The sequence below is a fragment of the Zalophus californianus genome, chromosome 3 (genome assembly GCF_009762305.2).
Source record: "Zalophus californianus isolate mZalCal1 chromosome 3, mZalCal1.pri.v2, whole genome shotgun sequence".
NCBI classification, from domain to species: domain Eukaryota; kingdom Metazoa; phylum Chordata; class Mammalia; order Carnivora; family Otariidae; genus Zalophus; species Zalophus californianus.
The window spans coordinates 12548215-12569590 of NC_045597.1; the positions used below are offsets into that span (position 1 = coordinate 12548215).

Below are 21376 nucleotides of genomic sequence, written 5' to 3' on the forward strand. Positions count from 1 at the left end.
CCATTTTCCATTGTCATGTTCCCTCTCAGTATTTGCAAAGCGCAACCCCGCTTCCCCTCCAGTCAGACAGGGGGACAGAAGAATGATCAGGGGATAATGACTGTATTATTATTTTTGTTCTCGTTATTCGTAAAGAGAGGTGAGGTAGAGTCTTCCAGAAATGCTCTGGCTGGTTCACACCCCCGGGAAGGCCCCCCACACACGCGCGGGCACGCATACAGCTGACCACCTTCCCCCCAGTTTTGCTTCCTCAGCACAGAAGTGGTGCTTTCCCAGCCCAGGGGTTTCCAGCCTGGGGTCCCTGGAGCTGCTGCAGCATCGCCTTAGAACCGGTTAGAAATGCAGATTCTCGGGCCCCGCCCTGACCTGCCAAGGCAGCAAATTTGGGGGGAGGCCGGGGAACCTGCATTTTAACACCCCCCCCACCACCACCACCAGCGGCCAGTGGGCGCTCACGTCGGGGCGTCTCTAGCCCAGGTCCCTGGCCGCTGTTCCTGCCCCCGGCGCTGTGCCCGCCCCCAAGGGCCTGGGGCGGGACGGGGGAGACCCCGGGCTGGCCCCAGACGGCTGTCCCCGAGCTGGGGCTCAAGGGGCGCTCACCTCTGCTCCCTGCTGGGCCTCCGCCTCCGAGGGTGGAGCCGGGCCGCCCCGCCTGCACACCTCCAGCTGCACAGGTGGCTGGGCAGGGCCTGGAAACAAAATTATAAGAGCAACACCTTAAAAAAAAAAGTCCTCTCTCCTGGACTCCCCGCTCGCCAGTCGCCGGGAGCCCTCGGAGCCGCCACCATGGGTAGGTCGCGCGGCCGGGCTGGCGCGGGGTTGCCGGGGAGCAGGGGGGGCGGGGACCCGGGGTGCGGGGGCTGCGCGCTGGGGCCGCTGCCGAGGGGGCGCCGCGGGGCTCGACCTGGTTGCGACGCTGGTCCCCGCTGTCGCCGGCGGCCCGCGGACTTGCGCGTGGAGCCGGGAGGGCTGGAGCCGCGGACAGGCGCACGTCGTCGGGGCGGGAAGCGACCAGGGGTCAGGAGAACCGGGTCCCGCGGGCTCCGGGGAAGTCACCGGCTCCGATCTCGGTCTCCGCTGTGGGGGCGGAGAGCCCGACGCGGCCAGACTGAGAGGTGGCAGGAATCAATGCCGTCGCCTTGACCTGGCCTCCTGTTGGGAATCCTCGGTCCTCGCGTTCCCAGCCTGTGGGCTGGGAGTGGGCTTGAAACTGGCCGGGGTCGCGCACATGATGGCAGGGCCCCAAAACCTCCATCCATCCGGTGGGCGCTCAGTGGCTGCCTTGGCATCTCCCTTGCCGGTGGTCTGGCCAGGTGACCCTGCAGCTCCGGTGGGAGCCCTACCTGCCCCCCCCCCCCCGCCCCGGGAATTGGAGGCCCTTGGTGGCCCTTATCACCCTGCCACTGTCCTCGAGCTTCAAGAGAAGGCACCCAAGGAGAGTAGCTGGTCCTCCACAGGCATGGAGCGTCAGCTCTAGGAAAGAACTTAATCCTGCCTGCTTCAGAATAGACCACGGGGGAGCAAATGCCAAAGCAGAGAGCAGAGCCCATCATCCCAGCCCTCTTCTTCCTTAAGGATGGGGAAGGCAAGTCAAGGGACTCCCCCTGAGTCACGCCCTGGATGAGCCCAGGCAGGCACAAGATGGTCCCATGGTGGAGAGAACCAGGTCTGACTCTGGCCTGCTTGCGCTTCTGTTCCCGGCTACCCCGTACTACCTCTAGGATTTTGCATCAGTAAATTAAACTCTTTGGGCTTCGACTTCCTGAGTCGTTAGAAGTATCCGTACCAGCCTCCGTGGTTGTGTCAGGGTGTGTACGAGTGTAGAGCCTGGTGTGCCCCGCTGTGACAAGCTCGAATGTCTCACTGTACTGCGATACGTCATGGTTCACACTCGGGACTTCTAGCTGTGGCCACCTGTGCCTTTTCCAGAAAGATGCTACAGCCTCCCTCGGAGATGGAGGTTGTCAGCAGTGTGTGCTTTGCAGGCAGGCAAACTCCTGGGATGGAGTTCTGCATCCTTACCTCACACAGCATTTGCTGGTCTCTCCGTGTGACTTCTCTGGGAGGGGCTCGGAGTATTTATTTGATCTTTAGATACTAAATACCTGAGGAGCATCTGTACTAGGTTTGGACTTTCCTGAAGTATTTCCAACCAGGCTAGCTGTCAACAGCCTGATTATTGATGAATGAACACAGTTAGCTTCTGAAGTGTAGTCCTAAATGAATTGATTCTTTCCAGTTTGCAAATTGGTCCTTCAGTGGTGGCTTTTTTTTTTTTTTAAGGTTTTATTTATTTATTTGACAGAGAGATGGAGAGCACAAGTAGGTAGAGAGAAAGGCAGAGAGAGAGAGGGAGATGCAGGCTCTCTGCCGAGCAGAGAGCCTGCTGCGGGACTCGATCCCAGGACCCTGGGATCATGACCTGAGCCGAAGGCAGACACTTAACCAACTGAGCCACCCAGGTGTCCCTCTTTTTTTTTCAACTGAGATTGGCATAGCATGTGAGTAGCAATATATCCACATACCAGTTTTATGTTACTTAAGTCCTACAGTTTCAATATCTAAGTTTAGGTAGCAAATAAAACATTATGTTTTAAAGGATTTTTTTTTAAGATTTTATTTATTTATTTGACAGAGAGAGGGACACAGCGAGAGAGGGAACACAAGCAGGGGGAGCGGGAGAGGGAGAAGCAGGCTTCCCGCCGAGCAGGGAGCCCGATGCGGGGCTTGATCCCAGGACCCTGGGATCACGACCTGAGCCAAAGGCAGACCCTTAAATACTGAGCCACCCAGGTGCCCCTAAAAGGTTTTTTTTTTTTAATAAAATGTAGCAGTAACTTCTCCTCTTGAGAACAGATCTTTGGCACTCAGATGGTGCCAAAATTGCTTTGGATCCCCCCATGACTGAAGAAGGAACACCTGGGATGCTCGGTGAACATGTCGGGGGGGGGGGGGGGGGGGGGGAGGAAGCCAGGCAACGGGTCTTAGAGACATGTTTGCTTTGAGCTGATTTTATCCCATGTGAAACTGGAACTAATTTTTCACACCAGGTTCTTTTGCTGGCCCTGGGAATGGGGAGCAGAAGTTGGGATGGAATAGGAAAGTGAGAGATGCAGTAAGAGTCAGAATTATACCATTTATTAGACTAGGTAACACAGCAACAAGAATCCACAAGAATAAACTGAATGAAAAGTTGCTTTGGGCATTTCGATGCATAGCTAAACCTGGCTGCAGTATCCAGTTAGAATCATGAACTGCAAACCCTTTGCTTTAAAGAGGGGTTGGCAAGCTTTTCCTGTAAAGGGCCAGATAGTAAATATTTCCAGCTTTGGGAGGTAGCATAGTCTCTGGCAACACTCAGCTCTGCCCTTGTAGTGCAAAATATATAAACACACGAGCAGAACTGCGTTCCAATAAAACTTTATGTATGGGCACGGAAATTTGAATTTTATGTAATTTTCATGTGTCACGAAATGGTTTTTAAAAATTGTTCTTCAGTCATTGAAAAACATGGAAACCATTCTTAGCTCGTGAGCCGTAGAAAAGCAGGTGGTGAGCTGGACTCGGCCCGTGAACCATCGTTCGCCTAGTCTTGCTTTAAAGTCTGGGTGTGCCCATCAGAGTCAGGCATGGAGAGGACGCTGCCTTCCCAAGAGCTGTCTTGTGGAGTTAGGTTTCCGAATGGCAGAGAACCTCTCTGGTGAGGCTTTTGTGGGGCTAGGGATGCTTTTGCTGAAGATTTCAAATACCCAAATATCCAAATATCCAAATATCTTTCTCCCTTCACCCCATTTCCCTCCCTTACCCAGACCTGAGCAAGAGTCTGCACTAAAGTTGCTGCTCTTGGAAATTACTTCCCGTATTTCACTTTGAAAATGAAGTATGAAGAGGCTTCAGGTTCTGTGAAACGAGCTCCTGCCTCCCTCTGCCAGAGCATCCAGGCTGTTTTGAGGAACTCATTCACTTAATGAAGGATAGTTGATTATATTCCTGTCCCCCCACCTCTCAGCCTCCTGCTGGCCTTGTGGGATTCTGATGGGTTTTTCCAGGCAGCTTCCTGCCTGAGCATAAAATGATGGACTGGTTTTGAAGGTGCCACAAACCTGGTCACTGAAAAGTTCTTCCACCTTCTAGCTTCTTTCTAGAAGTTCTTGGGTAAACCAAAGAATGGCGCTGAAGTCCCAGGGAAGCTAGCAACCTGCTATAGGCTGTAAGTGTACAGCTAGAAGCTGGAGCCGCTCAGAAGGGGGCCTTGGGCAGCTGACCCTTGGGGGAATTGTGGGCCCCTCAGCAGGAAGAGAGAACTTCTGACCCGGGGATCTTTCGGGCTGACATGTCTGTAAGTCAGTGGTCTTCAGTCTTTAGTGTACATCAGGATCACCAAAGTGAGGGCTAATTCCAACACGATGCTGGGCGCCACCCCTCGAGTCTCTGCTTCAGTGGGTCTGGGGCAGCACTCAAGGATCAGCATCTATACAAGTTCCCAGGTCCTGCGGCTGCTGGTCCCAAAACGCCACATGGAGAACCACTGCTGTGAATGACTCTAAATGACAGGCTCTGTTTTTCTCAACCTGCACCCATGCCCAAATATTGCTGCTGTGCCCCGCCGATGAGATCGTGGCAGTAAGATCTAGTGCAACCTGGCCCCTGGCTTGTCTGTGATGATCAACTTTGCAGTAAATTAGTAACTAGAATTTGAAAATTAGCTTGTGCAGGCTAAGAATGTAGGGTAGGAAAGAGCAGGAGTGATGAATCCATGTGGTCCAGCTCTGGCTGCCGGGGTGGGGGGGGGCGGGGGGTAAGCCTAAATCACTGATAGACACAGGTATTTATTTACCATCCGTCTTGAAGAAACTCATATCCTCGGGGAGCAGGACCACAAACCCATAAACATTTTTCCACACTGAGGGATAGTCGAGGTAAATAAAGTACCATTGGCTTTATGGTGTCTTGTCAAAGCTGGAGGATGCGCCATCTTCATGCTGAATTTTTACCTAGTCCTTCACACCTGTACAGAATGTCCTGGCTGGAATTATTCCAGGTTTGATTTATTTGGATTTTTTTGATTAATACTTTTCCTGCTACCCTTTGAATTACTGAAGAACAGGGAGCACAGGAGGGGTCCCTCAGCTGGCTAGTTCACCAGTGAGAGGGACAGCCGTCTGTTTTCCAGGGTAGAGCTGCATACGGCGGGGGTGGGGGGTGCGGGTGGGGACAGGCCCCCCAGCCAGCCGCGCTCATACCTCTCCGGGCTGTGGCAGGTCTCGGACACAACTGCATCTCGATCCTATCCCTGGCAGGAGAGAAAGTGGGTAGGTGTCCCAGGTGAGCTGATGAAGGGTATAAAAACAAGGGTGGACTCTGAGGAACATTTCACATTCTTCCGTGATGATAGTAAAAGAATAAGAGCAGTGTTATCTGCAAACGAATGTGAACCACTGACTCAGAATCCTGGGGTTGCAACATAAAGAACCCAGGAACCTCTGTTTTGTAACTTCGTCTCTTGGTTTCAGAGCCCAGGAATGTATCACTGAGGAACCTGGATGGTGGGGTCATCTCATGGGGTTGCTGTGAAGGGGGCCAGGTCAGACAGGCCATGCAGTGCCTCTGCTCGCCGCCGAGCCTCAGAACAAAAGGGCAGCTACCCTCTGCAGGTGGCACAGAGTTAAAGGACAGTCTCAGCAGCCAGAAGGTGGCCCCAAAGGGAAGGGATAGCATCTTCCACAAACTTTCTGGAGAATGAGGAAGATCTAGTTCCTCTGAGCCTGGACACCAGCCAGGGCCCCCCACAGGGCTCCTGAAAGGAAGCCTGTCATTGAAGAGGGTGTAGAGCCATCCACTTGTTGTGTGGGGAATGTGTGAAACTGAGCACACACCCAAAGGAAACTGGTCCAAGAATCAGATTTAAGACTGGAAAATTCACAAAATGTACTCCCATAGGAAGACCCATTGAAAGCTCACAGACTAAGCATTTGAACTTCTACAGTCTGCCTCAAGAGGCAAGATTCTATTGTAAGCTCTATCAGGACATATTAGAAGGTAGACTTGAGATGTTCTTGGAAGAACAAACCTCTTTTCCCAACGCGTCAAAACACGTCAGCTCACGTGGTGTACGAGTTTCCTGTGGTTGCTGTAACAAAAGTATCACAAACCGATCGTTTAAAACAGCAGAAATGTAGTCTCACAGTTCTGGAGGCTGGAAGTCCAAAATCAAGGTGTCTGCAGGGCCATGCACTTCCTGAAGGCTGTAGAAAATCGCCATCTCTTAGCTTTGGTGTTGCCGGCAGACCTTGGCATTCTTTGGCTTAGAGGTGGGTCACTCCAGTCTCTGTCTTCATCATCAGGTGATCATTTCCCCCACCGCGTGTCTTCACACCACCTCCCCTCTGTGCAGCTCTGTCTTCACATGGCTGTCTTCTCATAAGAACACTAGGCGTGTGGGGTTAGGGACCCACCCCTCTCCAACATGACCTCATCCCAACTCATTACATCTGCAAAACCCCGTTTTCAAAGAAGGTCACAATCTGAGATTCTAGGAAGGACATGAGTTTTGGGGGCCACGATTCAACCCAGTACACGTGGTAATAGAAAATGTTCTTCTGAAAGATGTATGTCACTTATATATGACTTTAGGCAGGACTTATTCTTAGTGTGTAAAGAGGACGCCACTGTGGCTTACATCTTCAGCTAAGGTGCTACAGGTAATGACTAGTATCTTCCCCCAGCAAGACAGATGGATTTTGGGGTATAGCGCTAGTCAATTCTAAACAGCCATCTATTGGGGCGCCTGGGTGGCTCAGTCACTTAAGTGTCTCTTAATTTCAGCTCAGGTTATGATCTCAGAGTCGTAAGATTGAGCCCCACTTCGGGCTCCACATTCAGTGGGGAGTCTGCTTCCCTCTCTCTCTTTCCCTCTGCCCCTCCCCTCACTCATCTCTCTCTCTCTCTCTCTAATAAATGAATAAATCTTTACACATATTTTACCATTCCAGAAATTTCTTAGAGATATTCTCGTGATAGGAATAAAGCCATGTATAGCCTAAATATCAACTGGGGGGGGGGGGGAGGGATGTGCTGTAGATCACTTTGTAGCCTAACTTTACACTTACTGTGATCATAAGCATTTTTTTTCCAGTCATGATCTAACATCTAAGAGCAAAAAACAACAACAAAAAAAAACAACAAAAAAACAAACTTTGTGTCTAAAATTTAGGATCTCAAATTAATAAATAATAAAATTTAGGATCTCTAACTTAATGGCCTCCAAAACAAACCCCCAAACGACCAGGAGGTTGGTTCCTTTCGATTTGGTGACACTTGCGTGCCTTTGGCATCGTTCTCGCCTAGGACGACACAGTGTTTCAGGGCTGATGTGACGGACTCGTTTCTGTTGCCTGTTCGGGGTGCACAGTTTGCTGCTGTTCCCCATGCTCCCCTCTCTTGCTTCCTCCTGGAGCCTGCTGGGGGCCGGGGTGTTGGTCTGTCTTACCGCTGGCTTGCGAATAGATCCATTTACTGACTCTCAGCAGGAGAGCGCTGAAAGCAGGACTCCCTCTAAGTTCAGAACAAAGGCTGTTCTTCCAGAAGAAAAGAACACCCAGGTGTAGATAAAGGACATGGGGGTGGGGGGAGCAAGGGTCACCTTCCTGACACACAGGAAATGCTCTCAGCTGAGTGACCGACCCTGCCCATGCCTGAGGCAGAACTTAGGCTTGGCCCTGGGCCCATTCTGTTTTGCCTAAGAGCTTACTACATATTAACTCTGCGGCACCCTCTGGCCTGGCCCACTTTCCCTGCAATTGAGAAGTAAACAATCTCTGAGCATATCCAAAGGCGGGTGGCTCCCGGGACCTGGAGGGATCATTTCCTACTGAAGGAGAATGGGAATGGCCCTCAGCGATGCATGTCTGTAATTCTGGAAACAAGATGCTAAAAGTCACCGGTTATTTATAAACCCATCAGGGGTGGCCTCTATGGGCCTCTGAAGCCTAGGATTTTAGACAGTCCCGTGTAGAAATCTTTTTTAAAAAGATAGGAGGCTATCTGTAACCTACAGCAATGGGCCGGGCACCACCAGCGCTCTCTGACTGTCATGGGTTTAATTGTGTCCGCCTCCCAAATTCATAAGCTGAAGTCCTAACCCCTGGTACCTCGGAATGTGACCTTATTTGGAGATAGGGCCTCCACAGATGTAATTCGTTCAGATGAGGTCATGCTGGAGTAGGGGGCCCCCAGTCCAATACGACCAGTGTCCTTATACCAAGGGGACATTTGGACGCAGGCACACACGCAGGGAGAAGACTATGTGAGGATGGAAACAGAGGTCTGGGTAATGCTATCATGAGCCACAGAACGGCTAGGGTGGCCAGTAACCCCCAGAAGCTGGGGAGCAGCCAGAACAGAGTCTCCCTCGCAGTCTCAGAAGGAGCCCTCCCGGCCGGCGCATTGGTCTCAGCCCCCGGCCTCCTGACCGTGGGAGGATACGTCTCCGTCGTTTTAAGCTACTCTGTACCGTAAGCTAGAGCCCAGACTCAGGGCTGCCTCCCTCAGTCCTGACGGTGGGGTCCCCAGGCTGAGGGAGGAGGTGTCGGAGGCCTGGCTGCTGCCTGGTTAAAGAGACGAGGCTGGGTGTCACTCACTCAGTGAAGGCAGACCAGCGGTCCCGGTCCCACAACAAGGGGGTGACACGGTTGTGAGCCAGATACAGCTAAGTGACTTTATACCCTGTGTCTGTCTGCTCAGCAGCTGGGCTCACGCCTCTGGCCGGTGTGGCATATATGGATACGGGATCACCAGCGCCCCCAGACTGAGCTGGTCCCCGCGGTGGCACCATGCCAAAGTCACTTAATAAGACCTACGCGATCCCCTTAGCCCTGGTTTCCCTGTGTTGCTAAAGTAGCTTCATGCAATTAGGGTTCAGCAGATGTTCCTAGTTCTCAAAGGCCCAATGATAACTCATTTGTTTTCCGCAGGGGTAACTTGGTTAAACCCCTTGACATTCTGAAAACCTTACACCAGTGTGTTCTGGTGATGGCGCTGTTTGCTGATGGATCAATGGAAAAGTAGACTGTCCCTTAGTGGGGAAGACAGTGTTTGTGGAAAAGTGGCTATTTCTATTAAAAACAACAACAACAACAACAAAACACCCAGTAGAAGGATGGGCAGGGCACTGGCCACAGACATGCAGGAGGTACGTGGCGGGAGGGCCCGTGGGGCTGGAATGTGGCCCGTGTCTCATTGCCAAGCAGGGCATCCAGCCAGGGACACCTTTTCTTGTTGGACCCACGCCGCTGTCCGCCAGTCAAGCCATACCTCCTGGGGCAGCATCCGGCTTAAATGATCACAGTCCTCCATACGCAGAGAAATACCATACAGGCCAGCAGGGGCCCTGAGGGCGGGAAATGTGGCGACAAAGCCAAGTAAGAAAAATAATGATCAGGTCGGCCAAGAAACAGCCTCAAGGCGGACCACTCCAGAAACGGGCCTGGATGACAGGCACAACACTTGTCCCAAAGCTGACCTGACAGCTAGGGTGGCCAGTAACCCCCAGAAGCTGGGGAGCAGCCGGAACAGATTCTCCCTCGCAGTCTCAGAAGGAGACTCCAGGGCCAGCCCGTTTAAGGAAAGAAGAGTGCTTCCCACTTCCTCATCAAAGCTAATCGGTCTTTGGAAAAAAAACAAACCAAGTGCGCCACACAAAGCACTCAGCCCCTTCCTGCCCCCCCCCCCATGCCTCCTGTCACCTCACCTCAACTGCAGTTAGCTGGACGCATATCCTCCTGGGCTCTTTTTGAAGTGGCGCACACTCGATTTCCTCGCCGAAAAGGGGGTAGGGATCCTATGATATGTGAGGCTCTGTGACATTGGTTCAGAAGTCAGAACAATGGCCCTCTGTCAGGGCAGTTACAAAGAGACTAAAGAAATCTAAAAGGGGGCGCCTGAGTGGCTCAGTCAGTTAAGCGTCTGCCTTTGGCTCAGGTCATGGGATCGAGTTCTGCATCGGGCTCCCTGCTCAGTGGGGCATCTGCTTCTCTCTCTCCCTCTACCCCTCCCCCTGCTCTCTCACTCACTCGCTCTCTCTCAAATAAATAAATAAAATCTTAAAAAGAGAGAGAGAAAAATATAAAAGGAGGAGAGAGTATCTGGGAGGCCAAGGGGAGGGGTGAATTGCTAAATCCTAATGGTGCTGGGATGCTCTGAAGGAGCCTGTTGCCGAGAGAGAATTAGAAGTCGTGGGCCTTGACCGCCCGGGTGGAGGAAGATGGAAGTCAGATCCCGGAGGGCTTGTTATGCTGTGCTGAGCGGCAGGTCTGACCTTACAGGTAGCAGAGAACCAGGCAGGTTCAGGAGCCATCCTGAATGGCTCCATCTGGGGAAGCTCAGGTCCGCTGCGGTGAAAGGGAGACGGGAAAGGTTGAGACAAACATCTACTTGTCTCGGTCATCCCGGTGAACAATGAACGGAGTCAGAATCATATCAGAGGAGCTGATCACCTGGCCCGGAGCCACCACTTAGGGTGCACACCTTCACACCGGACCCTTTCCTTGACTGCTCCCCAGCATCGCTGTGGAGCAACAAGGGGCTCCCAGACTGTAGAGTGTCAGCACGAGGCGGGCTTGATCACATGCAGACGGCCGGGCCTTACACGGGGAGTTTCTGATTTGGTAGGTCTGGGATGGACCCGAGAGGGCACATTTCTGACGGTTCCCAGGAGCTGCTGCTGCTGGGCCAGAGACCACACTTTGAGAACCACTGCAGTGGGGAATTAAACACGATCGTGAAACCCCTACGACTGCATGCATGCCGAACACTGTAGTGCGGCCCGTTCAAAAAGCAGCTTAATTGAAAATCAGTGCTTGCCCCCGTGGCTTGTGTTTAAGAAGATTGGCTTTCTTCGGTCCACAATTTGCTAATCCCTGTGGCCTAATTTCCCAGGACGATGTCATAAGGACCTTCTTGCTTTGAGTGTGAGCAACCCTAGAGGGGACTGCCTCTACTTTGAGAGCCCCTCTCAGCCCTGCCAGGGATCCCCCATCACAAATTCTTGCCCTATATTTTCATCTTAAATCAGCCCGTTCCATACATCCGTCCACACTCCCCAGCCGTCTTCATGGGATGCAGCGAAGAGCAAAGTTCATTTCATTCCTGCAGATCTGATCTTACTAACCAACTTGCAAAGATGCTGTCAGCATCTCTAGGTGAAGGAATGGCGGGCCAGAGGTTAAGTGCTTTGAATCTTTAAAGCCACATGATTAGGAAGGGTGTCCCAAGCAAAGGCTCAACCTCCTGCTCCCCACGGCCCATGCCCTTCCACCTGAAAGAATCCAGGGTTGATCAACTTAACTCATTTTCCTCCTGGTTTATGAAACCATTTTCAGACCGCCTCATTCCTTGTAGCGTCCCGGGAAGGCATCGTTGGCACTTTACAGGTGGCTCACGGAGAGTAACCTGCAGAATTTAGCAGAGCAAGTAAAGATTCTGCCAGATCCCATTTAATAGGCATGGGGTTGGACTCCTGAACCCACAGGTAGAAAATGTAGCTAAGGGAAAAAATTATTAAAAAAGAGCACTTTGCGGGCAAATTAAAGTTGCTGGAGGTTTGAGTCTTAGTTCTATGTGAACAGTGAGTGAGCGATAAAGACCTACATGTACAGAGCTTGAGGCAAATCCTTGTTTATTTCCTATTGCCGTTCTTGCACACTACCACAAACTTAGTGACTTAAAATGACACGAATTTATTATCTCGCGGTTCTGGAGGTCAAAAGTCTGCATGGGTCTCGCTGAGCCAAAATCCAGGTGTCGGCAGGGCTGTGTTCCTTCTGGAGGCTGTAGGGGACAGTCCGGTTCCTTGTCTTTTCCAGCTTCCAGAGGCTGCCACATTCCTTGGCGCATGTTGGCCTCCTAGAAATCACCATCACTCCAACCTCTGTTTCCTTCTTCACATCTCCTCCTTTGACTCTTTTAAGGACCCATGTGATTACACTGGGGCCACCACATAGTCCAGGATAAACTCCCCATCTCACGGTCTTTACCTTAATCACATCTGCAGAGTCCCCTGGCCATGGCAGGTAACACATCCACAAGTTCCAGGTGTTAGGACATGGACATCTTGGAGACCACTGTTTCTGCCTGCCATGCCATACAGTCCTAAAAGCAATACATAGCTTTTTAGCAATACTCCCTCAATTTCAGTCTTGGTGATGATGGGGAGGAGTTTCCTCTCTGCCTAAAGGTAAGAGCTGCTCAGACCGCAGCAGATTCTTCATTCCTTCCAACATCCCAAGTCCAAGTCCTAGAAATGCACTCTTCACGCCCATCATGATGCTGAGAGAATTCTTAATTTCTAGGTCATGAACCATTACAGTTAGAATTTCCACCCCTAAATGGTTCAAAATATGGTATGTGCTATGTTAGATAGTAGGAAATACCTTAATGAAGAGATTTCATTAAGTAGTGGGAAATTATTAATAGACTGTCTTTCTTGGTTTTGCCTGCTCTCCCTCCAAGTCAGTAATCACAGAAATGTATAATGTACACTTATTTTATTAAATTCTTTAGCCAAAAGAAAGACAAAAGGGCCTGCTAGGCCTAGAGTAACAACAGGAGCCAAGGTCGACTCTGTGCCCAATACTGGCACGCCTGATTCTAAGCTGCTTTATTTACTCCGATCAGTAGTTATATCCAAGTGACCCACGGCCGGTGCTAGGACCGCGGACCACTCAAATGCGCTGATTAGGTTTACTGTCAGGATACGGACATATAAGGCTCAACATACACGCCCCTTGAGCTTTCTCAGAGAGCTATCCTGTTGACACAGATGTGAGATAAGAAATGCTGACTGCATTATGCATCCGCCAGATAGCTCTGAATTCTGCAGCAGAAGAGGTTAGCAACCTCTGCCCCGCAATAATCAAAGTTGCTCTTTGGAATGCGCACTTTTCAGAAAATAACAAGCTTCCTGGGTGATGGCCGGGTACTAAATCTAGGATTTTCTCCTGGGTGAGCGTAGGGATTTCATTTTCCATTACGTAGTTCTGAGTGTGATGGTTGTTGTAACAAGACCGAAGCTCTCTTTTCTGTAACCGTTTATGTTTGAAGTAAACAAAATCTTTACCATTATTATTTGGCAAACAATAGGTGATAAACAGCATTTTTCAAAAAAATGATAGGTGTGGGGCGCCTGGGTGGCTCCTTCGGTTAAATGTCCGACTCTTGGTTTTGGCTCAGGTCGTGATCTCTGGGTCCCGGGATTGAGCCCCACATCGGACTCTGCGCTCAGTGGGGAGTTGGCTTGAGGATTCTCTCCCTCTGCCCCTCCTCTCACTATCTCTCTCTCTTTCTCTCTCTCTCTCTCAAATAAATAAGTAAATCTTTAAAAAAAATTATAGGTGCTACCCTGGCCGGATGAAATCTTTCCTGAGGAACCACGTGGAAGGAACAGTTGCAGTAAAAAAAAAAGCTCTGGGCTGTCTCTGTTGGGTTTGGGACTTTGGCCCTCCCTCCTGCTTTTCTGTCAAGGCCAATGGCAAGGACCGGTCTGAACCCGGTGCAGGCGGTGCTCAGCTTGCTTTGTCTGGTCTTTGGGAGACAATAGTGAGACCACATTATCTGAAGCGAAAGCTGGCAGCGCATCGTACGGCCCTGCTGTTTCCTCTAGAAGACGGGGTGCCTCCGCAATGAAATGGGCTGCAGATACCACCACCAGGCTCGTTTGGGGGCAGTTCTTCAGAAGCAGGTGTTCCTGGCTGGGTCTTTTATTCCACTGGAGAATAGCAGTCCCCAGTCTGCCGATGAAAGCTGGTTTGTGGGCTGCACCGGTCATGGGCCCATCTGGACACAGAGGGCACCCTCAGGGTAGGGGACACACACACACACACACACACACACACACACACACACACACACAATTTAGAAAAGGCTGGGGGAGGGGCACAGGAAGTCACAAATGTCCGTGTAGGTGCCCAGAGTAGTGGCCTCGGTGGCCACCCACAGGAAGTGGTTCAAACTGACCAAAACCAGGAAGGAGAGTTGTGTGAGGAGGGCCTACTTCAGAGGAGGTGCGACTGTCCCTTGGATGCAGCCGTCTGAGGGGACACTTGGGGAAGGTGAGGCACCAGGCCTGGCCTGGGGGCTTCGCCCTTGGAACTGTTACAGCAGTCCTGTGAGGGGCATGGCGTTGTCCCCCTCTGAGAGGTGGGCTGTTCGGAGGGAAGCTGGGCCTACCCCTGGTCACAGCCGGAAAGCAACATGTCTGCCCCCGGGCCCACATGCTTCACCTGTTGCCTCTCAGAGCAGCCCCTTCCCACAAGGAAGTCTGACTGGGGAGAAAACCAGGCTCTTCGTGTGGAGGAATCTCCTTCCAGAACTTTATATAGATGGCAAGAGTGGGGCCTGGAGCCCCAGGAGGCCCGGACAGGTTATTTCCCACCTTAGGACAAGGACTGAAATAGCACCACTGCTCTGGAGAGGGCAAAAGTAGTGTGTGGTGTGAGGCCAGGGGGCCGTGCTGAGCTGGGGAAGTGCCCATGCCCACAGCACAGCGTGACCAGAATCAGGAAGCGGGGCCCCGGCCCGCGAGGTGGGTGGCTGGGGGCCTCGACCACCACAGGGGTCTGGGCCAAGCGCGGCGTTCCTCAGGCAGAGCTGCGGTTTTGTTTCATGTGGGCTGGGGCTCAGGGCCGGCACATAATGAGAATATGAGGGGACAGGCCAGCTTCTGTATTTGCTCCCTGCTCTGGACGGCGGGCACAGAGTGTCTCTGCGGTGCTCGGGGAAGTAATATAAAACCTACGTATGGAGACCAGTCAGGCATGCCTGTGGGTGGTTCTCGGGGGGAGGGGGCCCCTGAACCAGCGGGGACATCACTGTGGGACCTGTGAGACATGCAGACTCAAGGGGCCACCCCCCCCACCTGCGGAGTCAGCAGCTATGGGTGTGGGGTTCGGCAACCTGCTCTCTCAAGCCCTCCAGTGATTCTGAGGCACACTGAAGTTTGAGGACCATTCTTTGGGGTCACTGATTCGTAATAGAGGCAGGGAGCGCTCAAGGGTTCCCCCAAAACAGAGGACTCTAAGATCTGGGCAGTGGGGGGTGGGCACAGCATGTGACAGGCACTGGTAACTACAGGGCAGCGCTTTGGGGCGGGGAGCCGTGCCTCGAGACAGGTTATGGGTCAGCTCTTGTCAAAATCCAGGTGAGACCCGAGCAGGGGCTGGGCCGGTGCGCATGAAGGGTATGCCTAAGATCCAGAAGGTCGAGTCAACGGCCCTTGGTTTGCACTGGCTCACGTGGATGCTCACCTTGTTTCTTCTTGCGCTTCTAATTTCCTCCTCTGACAATAAGGCCCTGCTATGCGGTAGGTACTGGAAAAGATGTTAGGGATGGGGAGATGGATACCCCTAGAGGGGAGGCAAAAATATGGACCATGGCCCACCGGGAGCTCGGGGAGGCAGACAGGGCTCTGTGAAGGTCATGCCGTGACAAGGTTGACGGCAGGTGTAGGAAAGGGGCCGGGGCACTCCTGACACAGGAGTTACGCACGGTCTTGGGCATTAAGGACTCCGGGTGGGCGCCCGGAGTAGCTGGGAATCACGGGAGCCCTCTGTGCGTGGGGAATGGGCTGGAAGGAAGGCCGTCACAGGTAAGGGGAAAGGGGGGGGAATCCTGTGTTGGGCATCCTGCAGCATTTCATATTTCCCTCACTGAATCCTCACCAAACACCACTGACCTCGTGAGATCATAAAGGGCGTGCAAAAACGTTTGGATTTCCTCCTGCGGGTGATGAGCAGCCTTTGAAGTGTTTTAAGGAGGAAATGGTTTTGGCACCATGCTCGGAGCCTCTGACTCTCAATTCTGACCGCAGTGAGAGTGGCCTGAAGAGCTAAGTAAAAGAAAATCTGATGCCAGGCCCCACTCACCAGAGCGGGCTAGAAGTTTCTGGATAGCACATCTGTCTGCCCTGAGAAGTCAGAGGGTCTGAGTGCGGGCTCAGCAAAAAGTATTTTAATTACTTGACTTTAATAGTGGCGTTTTGGTTTTCTTTCAGGAATGTCCAAGTCATGGGTGAGTATCCTTTTTTTCTTCTCTACATAGCTTCATTTGGCAAACCTCAGGCTGTTCTGCTCCTAAACATTCACAGCTGTGCTTCCTTCACTTATCAGATGTCTGTCATACGCGTCAATCAGTGCGGGGACAGTCCTGAGCTTCTGTGGGAAATTTTTTCTCTTGAGGAAATGCTAGTGTCTAGTCCTTCTCGAACGAACGAGAAGACTGGGTGCTTTATTTCATTGTTGTCTCTGTGTGGCGTGTAAGGGAATAAATATTTTTGAACTCTAGATTCCACGTCTGGATAGTCGGTCAGTGGCAAGTCACTAAATACACACCAGCTACTTTCCGTGCCATTCACATTCATTTGTGAACGTGGGCCAGCGAGGAGCATGTTTCACTCCTACACTGTTTCCTTTTGTCAGGATTGCTTCGGCTATCCCGTGAGCATCTTCTTCATCGTGGTCAATGAGTTCTGTGAAAGATTTTCCTACTATGGAATGAGAGGTAATGTGTTTCACCCTCTTCCCCTCGAGTGCAGAGCCTGAGTTACCACAGCTCCTAACTTTGTCTCCCCTCCCTCCCGCCCTTGCCCTCTGCAAAAAGCACTCCTGATTCTGTACTTCAGCCGGTTCCTCGGATGGGACGACAATCTGTCCACGGCCATCTACCACACGTTTGTGGCTCTGTGCTACCTGACGCCAATTCTTGGCGCCCTGATCGCTGACTCCTGGCTGGGAAAGTTCAAGTGAGTGTTTACAGCTTCCTTGGGAAGAAATAAGCCCAAAAGTAATGATAAGCTTTGTGGTTTGGAATGATGGACGGTGGGAACAAGGAATCAAGGCCCGTCAAACTCTTAGGAGAGTCTGCTAGGCCCTGTTTTGGCTCAGAGCCTATCCCTAGAGTCTAGCACAGTGCCTGGCATTGCGCAGTGAGAATGCAGGTAGCACTGGTAGGTTTTTTCCTTCCTCCAAACAGTGATAACATCTTTGTCTCCTCTTGAAATAGTAGCAGGGATACCGTCCATCATTAATCATGTGTGAGGCACAGAGTTAAGGTCTAGAGAACACAAAAGCTCCCTGACGTATGTCCCCACTGCTGGTAGGCTCGTCCTGCCCGCTGGACAGAGAGGACGTGGGCCGCTCACCCAGTTCTATAGGAACAGCTCCAAGAGTGGACCCAGTAGACAGTTATCCAGAAGTCCCGAGGACTTAATGAGCAAGGAAGTGGAGGCTCTTCTGGGGCCAAATTCACGGACCATCTCAAAAGAATTCAATTCAGTACAAAAATGACCGATGGCCCACTGCTGGCCAAATATTGTTACCAGGCACAAGGTAAGTCTCTCTTACCATTTAATCATAGGTGTTCTCACTTCGGTAGTCAGGTAGAAGAAAACATTTGAGTTTTTCAAGTAGTTCAAAGGTGAAAGAGACCTTTCCTCCTCCCCCTGGCTCTGGTCACTGTTGCTCTACACGCGCTGGCTGGGCGACAAATCCTCCAGCAGGCTGCCTTGCGGAGAGTTGCCAGCCTGACTCAAGTGTGAGGAACAAGTATACGCATGACTGGGCTCTTGTATTTTGAAGCAGGAGGCCTTTCTGTGGGAGCGGAGGAAGTGGACGGCTCTCGAGCAGTTAACTTGGACTCTCTTAACTCCTTTCAACACAGGACAATCGTGTCGCTCTCCATTGTCTACACCATTGGACAGGCGGTCACTGCAGTGAGCTCAATTACTGACCTCACAGACTTCAACCATGATGGAACCCCCGACAACCTTTCCGTGCATGTGTGAGTTAACGCTACCTGCTGCCCTACCCCACCCAGCCACTGGTTGCTTCCGCGGTGCTCAAATGTTTCATCTTTTTCCTTGAACTTCACCATAAGTGTAAGGAGGACCTTCCTTCCTCATCAGTAGAGAGAAAGCTGTTTAGTTGACTACGAGTTGGGTCTTTGTGTGTGTCACTATCCTCATAGTTCTCCGGAGTCACTGCTCTTGTGTCTTGGGCACTTCTCAACATGAGCCACGGTCAGCGCACGGAATACTTGTGTTAATCTTGATCTTCCCTAGAGGGACATAACTCCCACGGACCTTGATCCCTAATTGTGCCAGGTTTCCTCCAGACTCGGTACCTTTGGTTGTCTTCTTGTACCATACTTCTGCTTATTTCTCAGTAACTCAGCTTCGTAAGTATTTGGTCCAGCCCTACTGCTCTGAGTTCTTGATAGAAAGTGCTGTAGACAAGTGCTCCTCTGTGAGATTAATTTCCCATCACTGCAGTCTGGCCCAATAGACAACTTATAAAGATTTATTTTGTTTCCTGTGCTGGTGCCTCTGTTTCTTGATTTATGAGTAAGCCATCTTATGGGTTGGGAAAATAGTCACTGAAATACAAATTAGTCTCTGCAGTTCCTGCGTTTCTGGTTTGTTAGTCAATCCGATTGCTATTTAGACCGGGTCCCTGGTGGCAGCACCTGTGGTGCCCATAGGGCACTGTGTTGGTGGAAGGGAGTGGCTCTATGCCCAGGTCAGCAGCTCAGACTTCCAAAGTCTGATGCCCAACTACCCACAGAGGAGCCCTAAGACGTGGGCCGCTCACCTTCCCCGTGCCTCCGGTTTCTCTTCTACAATATCAGTTAAGAATAGGGACTTTGGAGCCAGGCGAAGTGGGTTCAAATGCTGACTGTGCCCTTTACTAGCTGTGTGACCTTGAGCAAGTTTCTTAACCTCCGTGCTCAGGTCTTCTCATTTTTACTACTGCCTGCCTTGGGTGGGACTGCTGTAGTTCAGGTAGGGCGCCTACAATGTGGCCTGGCAAGTGAGAAGTGCTCAACAAAGCTTAGCTACTTAGTTTATTTCATGGAGTTCATATTCCAGCATGCCTACAACTCTCACAAGAGTGCAGGGAGTATCATATCCAATTGGCCGTGTTCAGTTGTCATTTAAAATGCTTGGAGTGAAAACAAAACAAAACAAAATAAAAACACAAACCAAAATGAAACCAAAAAAATGCTTGGAGTGACAGCACTAAGCACAAGTTCTATTAAGAGGCAAAGTGAAAAGAAGGGCCATATGCACCCCAATGTTCATAGCAGCAGTGTCCCAATAGCCAAACTGTGGAAAGAGCCGAGATGCCCTTCAACAGACGAATGGATAAAGAAGATGCGGTCCATAGATACAATGGAATATTACTCAGCCATCAGAAAGGATGAATACCCAACTTTTACATGCACATGGATGGGACTGGAGGAGATGATGCTCAGTGAAATAAGTCAAGCAGAGAAAGTCAATTATCATATGGTTTCACTTATTTGTGGAACATCAGGAATAGCAGGGAGGACAGTAGGAGAAGGAAGGGAAAAATGAAGGGGGGGATCAGAGGGGGAGACGAACCATGAGAGACGATGGACTCTGAGAGACAAACTGAGGGTTCTAGAGGGGAGGGGGGAGGGGGGATGGGTTAGCCCGGTGATGGGTACTAAGGAGGGCACGTACGGCATGGAGCACTGGGTGGTATATGCAAACAATGGATCGTGGATCACCACATCAAAATCTAATGATGTATTGTATGGTGACTAACATAACATAATAAAATAAAAAATAAAAAAATATAAAAAAAAAAAGAGGCGAAGGAAAGAGGTGCTTCAGCCAGTTAATCCAAGAAGATGAGCATGATATTTTCAAGGATCCTTTCTGTGTAAAGTATCTTCCTTGACTTTATCTGTTCCATAAAATATTTTTTAGCATTTTAAAGCCATATTTGCAAATAGGAAGATATGGAATAAATACATATATAACCTGGAATTTGCAGTGCCTTCTATAAATCTAACAAAATGATAAAATGAAGGTTGGTAAATTCTATGAGTGATTTTTTTTTTTCAATTCAGGAGGTAAAATACTTACAGATAGCTTAGAAAATACAAATTAAAATATCTAACCCTTGGGACACCTGGGTGGCTCAGTCGGTTAAGCATCTGCTTTCGGCTCAGGTCATGATTCCAGGGTCCTGGGATCGGGCCCCACGTCATGCTCCCCGCTCAGTGGGGAGTCTACTTCTCCCTCTTCCTCTGCTGCCCCCCTCCTGCTTGACTCTCTCTCTCTCAAATAAAGAAATAAAATCTTAAAAAAAAATTTAAAGTAACTAACCCTTAATCCCTTCCATTATTACAAATAATGCCTTTTATCATTGTAAAAAAATACAGTAATAAATCTTATGCTCTACTTCCTTCCAGTCTTCTGTACTTTGTAAACAAGTTAAGCTCATACTACATTACCTGATATTCTGCTTTGCAATTAAATCGTGTTTTCCAATGTCTTTTAACGACTATTATGATTCTATTATGATTGTACCAGAGACAGTGCTTAAATATTTCACTTACCTATTCTTTGACTGAAAATGATAAGGCTACAGAAGAATCCCATACACAAATCCTCACTCAGTATTCAAGCTACTGCTGTGTGTTTTCTAAATAGTAGATAATGGTATTAACGTGAAGGCCCATGAATTCAAGTTTCACTCAGCTGTCAAACCTGCATTCCCGTGAATCATCTTCTCAAACAGGCTGAGCCCCTTGTTTGTTTAACTACTGTGAGACTGTGATTTATAATAAGAAATATATATTTGGTCTTCTCTGTTTGGGGCACAGAGCTCCTAAGACCCTTGGAATTCGCGACCCTTGGAATTCACTAAGTGAGGAGAGGGAAAGTATTTCTTGTTATGTTAAAGAGGTAACTTTTGACCCCCACCTAAGGATGGGGGCTGGTTGCCAAAAGAATCAATCTTGTGAGGGGCGCCTGGGTGGCTCAGTCGGGGTTAAGAGGCTGGCTCCTGGTTTCCATTCAGGTCATGATCTCAGGGACCTGGGATCAAGCCCCGCATTGGCTCAGCGCTTAGTATGGAGTCTGCTTGAGATTCTCTCTCTCTTTCCCTCTATATCTCCCCCATTTGTACTCTGTCTCTCTTTCTCAAATAAATAAATAAATCTTTAAAAAAAAAAGAGAACAAATCATGTGATTAGAGGATTGGAGCTTTCATTCACACCCCCCTGACATCCAGGGAGGGAAGAGGGGCTGGACATTGAATTAATATCCAGTGACCAATGATTTACTCAATCATGCCTCCATAAAAACCTGAAAGGTTGGGGTTGGAAGAGCTTTCAGGTGGGTGAGCAAGCATAGGTGCAGGGCAGTGGCACCCTGGAGAGGGCATGGCAGCCCCGCGCCCCTTCCCACCTACTCTGCCCTGCACATCTCTTCCATCTGGGTGTTCCCAAGTTCTATCCTTTCATGATAAACCAGGGATCTAGTAAGTAAAGCGTTTCCTGAGTCCTGTGAGCA

The 21376-nt window shown here is 50.4% G+C and overlaps 1 protein-coding gene across 2 annotated transcripts in view; it reads left to right on the top strand.

The window, feature by feature from the left end:
- The first annotated feature begins 577 nt into the window (after positions 1–577).
- SLC15A1 (solute carrier family 15 member 1) overlaps positions 578–21376 on the top strand; it is a 49919-nt gene continuing 29120 nt past the window's right edge. The window contains exons 1-5 of one of the 2 annotated variants that reach the window (XM_027591482.1): positions 578–790; positions 16046–16062; positions 16470–16551; positions 16651–16792; positions 17710–17829. In XM_027591482.1, the coding sequence (XP_027447283.1) occupies positions 787–790; positions 16046–16062; positions 16470–16551; positions 16651–16792; positions 17710–17829 (365 nt within the window). In that variant the 5' untranslated portion in view covers positions 578–786. Of the gene's footprint in view, positions 791–16045; positions 16063–16436; positions 16552–16650; positions 16793–17709; positions 17830–21376 lie in introns of those variants that run through there. The other variant, XM_027591481.1, reaches the window with a different exon arrangement.